General features: G+C 39.2%; 1 protein-coding gene across 1 annotated transcript in view; it reads left to right on the forward strand.

The window, feature by feature from the left end:
- LOC132027549 (protocadherin alpha-1-like) overlaps nucleotides 1-7248 on the forward strand; it is a 13678-nt gene that overhangs the window by 1775 nt on the left and 4655 nt on the right. The window contains exon 2 of the mRNA XM_059416351.1: nucleotides 6629-7240. Coding sequence (XP_059272334.1) covers nucleotides 6629-7240 — 612 coding nt within the window. The remainder of the gene's footprint in view (nucleotides 1-6628; nucleotides 7241-7248) is intronic.

Below are 7248 nucleotides of genomic sequence, written 5' to 3' on the forward strand. Positions count from 1 at the left end.
GGGGAGGGAGCTCCCAAGACCGACCTCATGGCCTTCAGCCCCAGCCTACCTCAAGTTCCAGGCTCCGCAGAAGAAAGACAACAACCCTCCGAATCAGAACACTTAGGAAAGGTGAGTCTTTCCCCTGGATTCCAGAAATGCTCTATTTCCTTTATTTATGATTCTTATTATTTTGATTCATAGCTTTGTCCTTATTTTTTTAATCATTATCCTGTTGTGCAATATATGGCTTGAGAGGTTAATTTCTTCATTGAAAACAATTTATTTAAATGTTTTTTTTTCACATTTTGTTTTTTTCATAATTGAATCTGTTCGTGAATAATTGGACTTTGAAGGACTGAAAAACAATTCAGCTAATTTTGAAAACTTATTTCCTGTAAATACTTTTCTCAAAATTAAAAAAAAATCATAATTGGAAAAATTTTAAAGAGAATGAATATATAAAATGCATATTTCCAATTTACATCAACCATCCATGCTGTTAGAATATGAATAGCTGTATGTTATTTAGAATAGGTGTATATTATTTAGCTGGACATTTTCTGAATTAATTTTTTGATCAGTAATTCATTTGTCTTTATCTGTTTGTGCAACAGGTAATAAGTTAGGTTTTCTTTTCCTTGCTTTTGAAAACAGCCTGAATGGATCTTTTAATGCCAGGACTTCTGAAATTACCTATCATAGATCATTAGAATACATGACATCACTTAGGAATAACTGCTAATAATAAATATGTCTTTCAGTAGTAAAATAACCTGTTATTTGGGATAAAAATTTCACACTTGCAAAATCCATAGAGTTTTAAGGCACAATAGAGAGTTCATTGAGAATAGAATACCTTCTCTGGAGCACCTGGGTGCCTCAGTGGGTTAATCATGATCTGTGGCTCTATCTGTTGGGTGCCTGACTCAATTTCAGCTCAGGTCATGATCTCGGGGTAGTGGGATCCAGCCCAGTGAAGGGTTCTGCAATCAGTGAGAAATCTGCTTGACCCTCTCGCTTTGCTCTTCCTACCCCACCCCCAGCAGGCACTCTCTCTCTCAAATAAACAAACAAACAAATAAAATCTTTAGAAAAAAAGAAAAGAATTCTCTTTCAGTTTTGTTAAATATATATATATATTTTTTTTGAGAGAGAGAGAGAGTATGTGCAGCTGAGTGGGGAGGGGCAGAGGTAAAGAAAGGGAGAATCTTTTAAAAAAAAGATTTAGGGGCGCCTGGGTGGCTCAGTGGGTTAAAGCCTCTGCCTTGGCTCAGGTCCTGATCTCAGGGTCCTGGGATGGAGCCCCACATTTGGCTCTCTGCTCAGCAGAGAGTCTGCTTCCCTCTCTCTCTCTGCCTGCCTCTCTGCCTACTTGTGATCTCTCTCTCTGTGTCAAATAAATAAATAAAATCTTAAAAAAAATAAAAGATTATTTATTTATTTGTCTGAGAGAGAGAGAATGAGAGCGAGAGCATGAGAAGGGACAGGTCAGAGGGAAAAACAGACTCCCTGCCAAGCAGGAAGCCTGATGTGGGACTTGATGTGGGACTTGATCCTGGAACTCCAGGTTCATGACTCAAGCCTAAGGCAGTTGCTTAACCAGCTGAGCCACCCAGGTGCCCAAAAGAGAGAGAGAGAGAGAATCTTAAGAGGGCTCTATACCCAGCGCAGAGCCCCGTGAGAGGCTAGATCTTAACAATCCTGAGATCATGACTTGAGCTGAAATTAGGAGTTGGACATTCAACAGACAGAGTCATCCAGGCACACTAAAATATTTTAACATTAAAAAAATCTTAACATTTAAAAAATTACATTGTGGCGTGGCCAGGTGGTGGGACTTTTTTCCCCCCCAAAAGTGGTGAGTACTCGTTGTTATGCTAGTGGGTTGCTCAGTCATCCTTCCCAGTATCTGTATCATTAGGTTAATGTATGCAGGCCTCCCACTGTGTAGAGAATGACTACCTGCTTCTGGCACCATACTCTATGCCTGGGATAACATTTTCCACAAGTGTGAGATCACTCACTTTCTCCTGGCAGCATCCATATAACTAAGGAAGTTGGAGTTTTCCCAAAAGGTGAAGACTGATATTGATAGACTACATTTTAATTGGAAACTCCTGTGTTGTGTCATTAAAATGTAAACTTGACAAGTAAATGTTACACTTGGAAAAGAATTTTGAAACTTCAAAAGAAAATGTCTTAGACAGTGAAATGATAGTCTAAAACTGTCTTCTATTTTGTTCTTAGTTATTTGCTGTTTTTTCCCTGTATGTATGTGAGTGGGTATTGAAGTGTAGAAATTGAATTGTAGAAATAACTTCCACTAAGTGATCTGGCCTTAGCCATTCAAAAGATAGGCCATATATTCATTTTCATCTGAGATCTGCTTTTAAAGGATTTGATAAGTTAGGTGGGGAATTCTTTAAAGGACAATCCATTTCTACAGAAAACTTCTTAGCTCCTAACAGTTAATAAGTCTCAAAGTTTAGGGAATCTGAAAAGTTTATCTGAGGCTGGGAATCAGAAAAGTTTATCTGAGGCTAAACAGGGGGAAAAGTGACTTGGGCAAATAAGTAAGAAGCTCTTTCTTGGGAGGAGTCATCCTACCTACAGTGTCATAGCTACTCACCACCTTTGAAGCCTGTATGCAGAAAACATAAATGATCACTGAACTCTGTACTACTAGAAGTTTGGTCTCTATGTTTGTAGTACAGGTAAATGGTAAGCTGTTAGAACTATATCCAAGTATACTCAGATCTCCAAGAGTCACAATTTGTCACTTAAATTCTTATTGGTTTCTTATTCCTTATTTATACTTTTAAAGTAAGTTATCTAGGGAGATATCTAAGTGAGAGTAGATTTTATTCACTGATACTTTATCTACATAGTGACTCAGTCTTCTAAACTCATGTGTCCTTTAGTATTACTTTCATTGCCTAATAATCATTATGGAGTCTACTCTATCATAAATTGCCTGTGTCATTCTACTTTGCAATTAGTGTACTCTCAAATGTCATGAAATGTATAATATTATAAGAAGTTGTCAGAGATATTCCATTAATATGGAGTCCATGATGTCTTTAAATTTATTTTTATTTTTTAAAAGATTTTATTTATTTATCAGAGAGAGAGAGAGCACAAGCAGAGGGAGAAGCAGGCTCCCAGCCGAGCAAGGAGCCAGATGCGGGACTTGATCCCAGGAATCTGGGATCAAAACCTCAGCCAAAGGCAGACACTTAACTGACTGAGCCACCCAGGTGTCCCATGGAGTCCATGATGTTTTAAAATTTTAATTCTGTATCTCATTTTAAAACTAGATATTTCTTTTCAAGATTCTTCAAGGCACTAACTGGCATACAGGTTTCTATAATTATTACCTTGATTCATGCTTTTCCAAAATAATTCTTAAATGTTTACTTAGTTCTTCTTCATGAACTAGTACAATAGAATCAATTAGAAATTATATGTTTGATATTAACAAATATTATTAATGTAACTTACCTCTTATGTTACTTGAGAAAGTTTAAAATACTCATTTATCAGGGTGCCTGGGTGGCTTAGTGGGTTAAGCCGCTGCCTTCGGCTCAGGTCATGATCCCAGGGTCCTGGGATCAAGCCCTGCATCCCTCTCATCGGGCTCTCTGCTCAGCGGGGAGCCTGCTTCCTCCCCTCTCTCTCTGCCTGCCTCTGTCTGCTTGTGATCTCTGTCTGTCAAATAAATAAATAAAATCTTAAAAAAATACTCATTTATCCATTTAAATGCTAATTGATGACTTATTCTATTCTAAATATGAATGATAAAATGCAAGTAAGTTGCAATCCCGGCATGCTTTCATTCAGTGCATGGGGGAAAAAATTGGTATGAAAACTTATCTCCTAATATTTAAATCATATATTTGGTTTTATTTCAAGAAGCTCTGACTATAAGCAAAACTTTGGACATCCTCTTACCTCTCTACGTTCAACTTCTGCCCATGAATTTTCTCTGGTTAACTTTCAAATATTTGGCAAACTTAGGCTGCTTGCTGAATTCACAGAGATCTTTAGAATATTACATTGCCTCATCTTTCAGATATTGAATGGTGAATTATGTTCCAATGTTATTTTTCTCTACTGATCCGTTAAGTTACCAATACTTCCCAATGACAACTTTTTAAGAAACTGGGATCCAGAAATTCATCTGGAGTGGAGATCATTAAAAACATAATTATTTCATACAGTGAATATTTTAGGATAAGCAGGTAAGTTGAAATGTATAAATGATGAGGAAATTTAAAAAACAAATATAGTCTGACTTGGTGTCATGAATGTAACAAATATTTAAATCACACGGTATTGTCATATAGTAAACCAAAGTTATAAAAGAACTGCACTGTAAAAAATTAACCTTTGGCATCCTTATAAAATAACATTTAAGACAGACAGCAAGGGTATAATCACTTGATAAAGGATACAAGAGTCCTTTATCCATAATAAATAAGTAAATAAATTTGGTAAATTAATAATTGCCATAATAATGTAGAAGTGAACATTTATGTATATATGGATATGTATATACACATACATTTTGTTGTTGTAATGATCCACACCCAATGTAGGGCTTGAACTCATACCCTGAGATTAAGAGTCACATGCTACACCAACTGAGCCAGCCAGGCATCCCTATATACACATAATTTCAGTGTCTTAATGTTTTGGTGGGCACGAGTATCAAAGGCCTGAATTTTTTAAATCATCTTTCAGGAATTCTTTTTTTTTTTTTTAAAGATTTTTTTTATTTATTTGACAGACAGAGATCACAAGTAGGCAGAGAGGCAGGCAGAGAGAGAGAGAGAGAGGGAAGCAGGCTTCCTGCGGAGCAGAGAGCCCGATGTGGGGCTCGATCCCAGGACCCTGAGATCATGACCTGAGCCGAAGGCAGCAGCCCAAACCACTGAGCCACCCAGGTGCCCCAGGAATTCTTTTTTTTAAAAAAAGATTTTATTTATTTATTTGAGAGAGAGAGAAAGCACGAGACAGAGCACGAGCAGGGGGAGGGGCAGAGGGAGAAGCAGACTCCCTGCTGAGCAGCGACTGGAACCTACGACCCTAACCCGGAATCACACCTGTGCAAAAGGCACACGCTTAACCAACTGAATCACCCAGGTGGCCCTAATTTTTCCATAAAATGTAGACTTTCGGCCAACTGGTAAAAGTTAGGGTCTTGAATCAGATTGAGATCCCACCCTAATATTACTAGTTAATATTTTTAAGTTACTAACCGGTATGTGTTTTCACTTTCTTGTTTGTAAAAAGTAATTGTATCAATACCTGTCTTGGAGAGTTGTTGTGAGAATTTAATGGAATTAAAAAGGAATTTAATGGGCGGTGCTTGGGTGGCTCAGTGGGTTGAGGCAGCTTCGACTCAGGTCATGATCTCAGGATCCTGGGATCGAGCCCCACACTGGGCTCCCTGCTCGTCGGAAGCCTGCTTCCCCCTCTCTCTGCCTGCTTCTCTGCATACTTGTGATCTCTCTTACTGTCAAAAAAAAAAAAACTTAAAAAAAGAAGAATTTAATCGGATAACCCCATTAGAACACCATGCTTGTCACATGGGGGAATATTTCACTACTGTTATAATGTTAATCATTCTACTGTATTTTACTATGTCATGGATTGGAATATTTGCAAGTGATGAATTAGTATGAAAGCTGTAAGGATGTATTTTTATAAATATAAAGAATTTGACAAGTGCTCGAAGAGAATTACAACTAAAGTAGAAATTTTGGAAAAGATGAGACAAGTATACGGAGAAGGTTAAGTACATTTATTTAATACTTACCCATTTAGCCACATGATGTCGCTGTCCACCACAAGGTATTTCACCACAAAAGAAATGCCGCATGCGTTGTGTACTCTGGTGCTGCTTTTCCTCACCATCTCTGAAATACGGGCATGGTAAGGCTATTAAAAAAAAAAAAAAATGAGGAACTCAAATTCTTTTCTGAAGTTTGGATCGAGGCAAGAACGACGCAATATTTGGGAAAGGCTTGCAACGGTGTTTTCATGGAGAGAAGAAGGTTCAGGAGCCCGGCAATTACTGCTTTCGCTTCTGCTCCTTACAATCTGGGAGACTGGGAGCGGCCAGGTTCATTACTCAGTCCTGGAGGAGGCCAAACACGGCACCTTCGTGGGCCGCATCGCCCAGGATTTGGGGCTGGAGCTGGCGGAGCTGGTGCCACGCCTGTTCCGGGTGGCGTCCAAAGGCCACGGGGACCTTCTGGAGGTAAATCTACAGAATGGCATTTTGTTTGTGAATTCTCGGATCGATCGGGAGGAGCTGTGCGGGCGGAGTCTGGAGTGTAGCATCCACCTGGAGGTGATCGTGGACAGGCCGCTGCAGGTTTTCCATGTGGAGGTAGAAGTGAAGGACATTAACGACAACCAGCCGGTTTTTCCAACGGCCGTAAAAAAATTATTTATTTACGAATCCCGGCTGCCTGGTTCTCGGATTCCGCTAGAGGGCGCATCAGATGCAGATATTGGAGCCAATTCTCTGTTGACCTACAGTCTAAACTCTAATGATTATTTTACCTTGGATATTAAAAGAAATGATGCGAATATTAAATCCCTTGGACTCGTGTTGAAAAAAGTTTTAAATCGCGAGGACACTCCTGAACATCACTTACTAATAACGGCAGTTGATGGTGGGAAACCAGAGCTCACTGGCACTACTCAAGTGAAGATCACCATTCTAGATGTAAATGACAACGCTCCAGAGTTTGAGAGGTCTGTCTACAAAGTCAGTTTATTCGAAAATGCACCAAACGGTACCCTAGCAGTGATTGTTAACGCCTCTGATTTGGATGAAGGAGTAAATAAGGACATTGTATATTCTTTCAATACAGACATGTCAGCAGATACTCTTTCAAAATTCCACTTAGACCCAGTTAGTGGATACATCAGTGTAAAAGGTAATATAGATTTCGAGGACACTAAGTTATATGAAATCCAGGTAGACGCGACAGATAAAGGAAATCCCCCAATGGCAGGTCACTGCACGGTTCTGGTGGAAATTTTGGACGTCAATGATAATGTACCTGAGTTGGTTATCAAATCACTGTCATTACCCGTATTAGAAGATACTCCCCTCGGCACGGTCCTTGCCTTAATAAGTGTGTCTGACCGTGACTCTGGTGCCAACGGGCAGTTGACCTGCACCCTGTCACCCCATGTTCCTTTCAAGCTGGTGTCCACCTTCAAGAACTACTATTCGCTGGTGCTGGA

This window comes from Mustela nigripes, chromosome 12 (assembly GCF_022355385.1).
Source record: "Mustela nigripes isolate SB6536 chromosome 12, MUSNIG.SB6536, whole genome shotgun sequence".
Classification (NCBI taxonomy): domain Eukaryota; kingdom Metazoa; phylum Chordata; class Mammalia; order Carnivora; family Mustelidae; genus Mustela; species Mustela nigripes.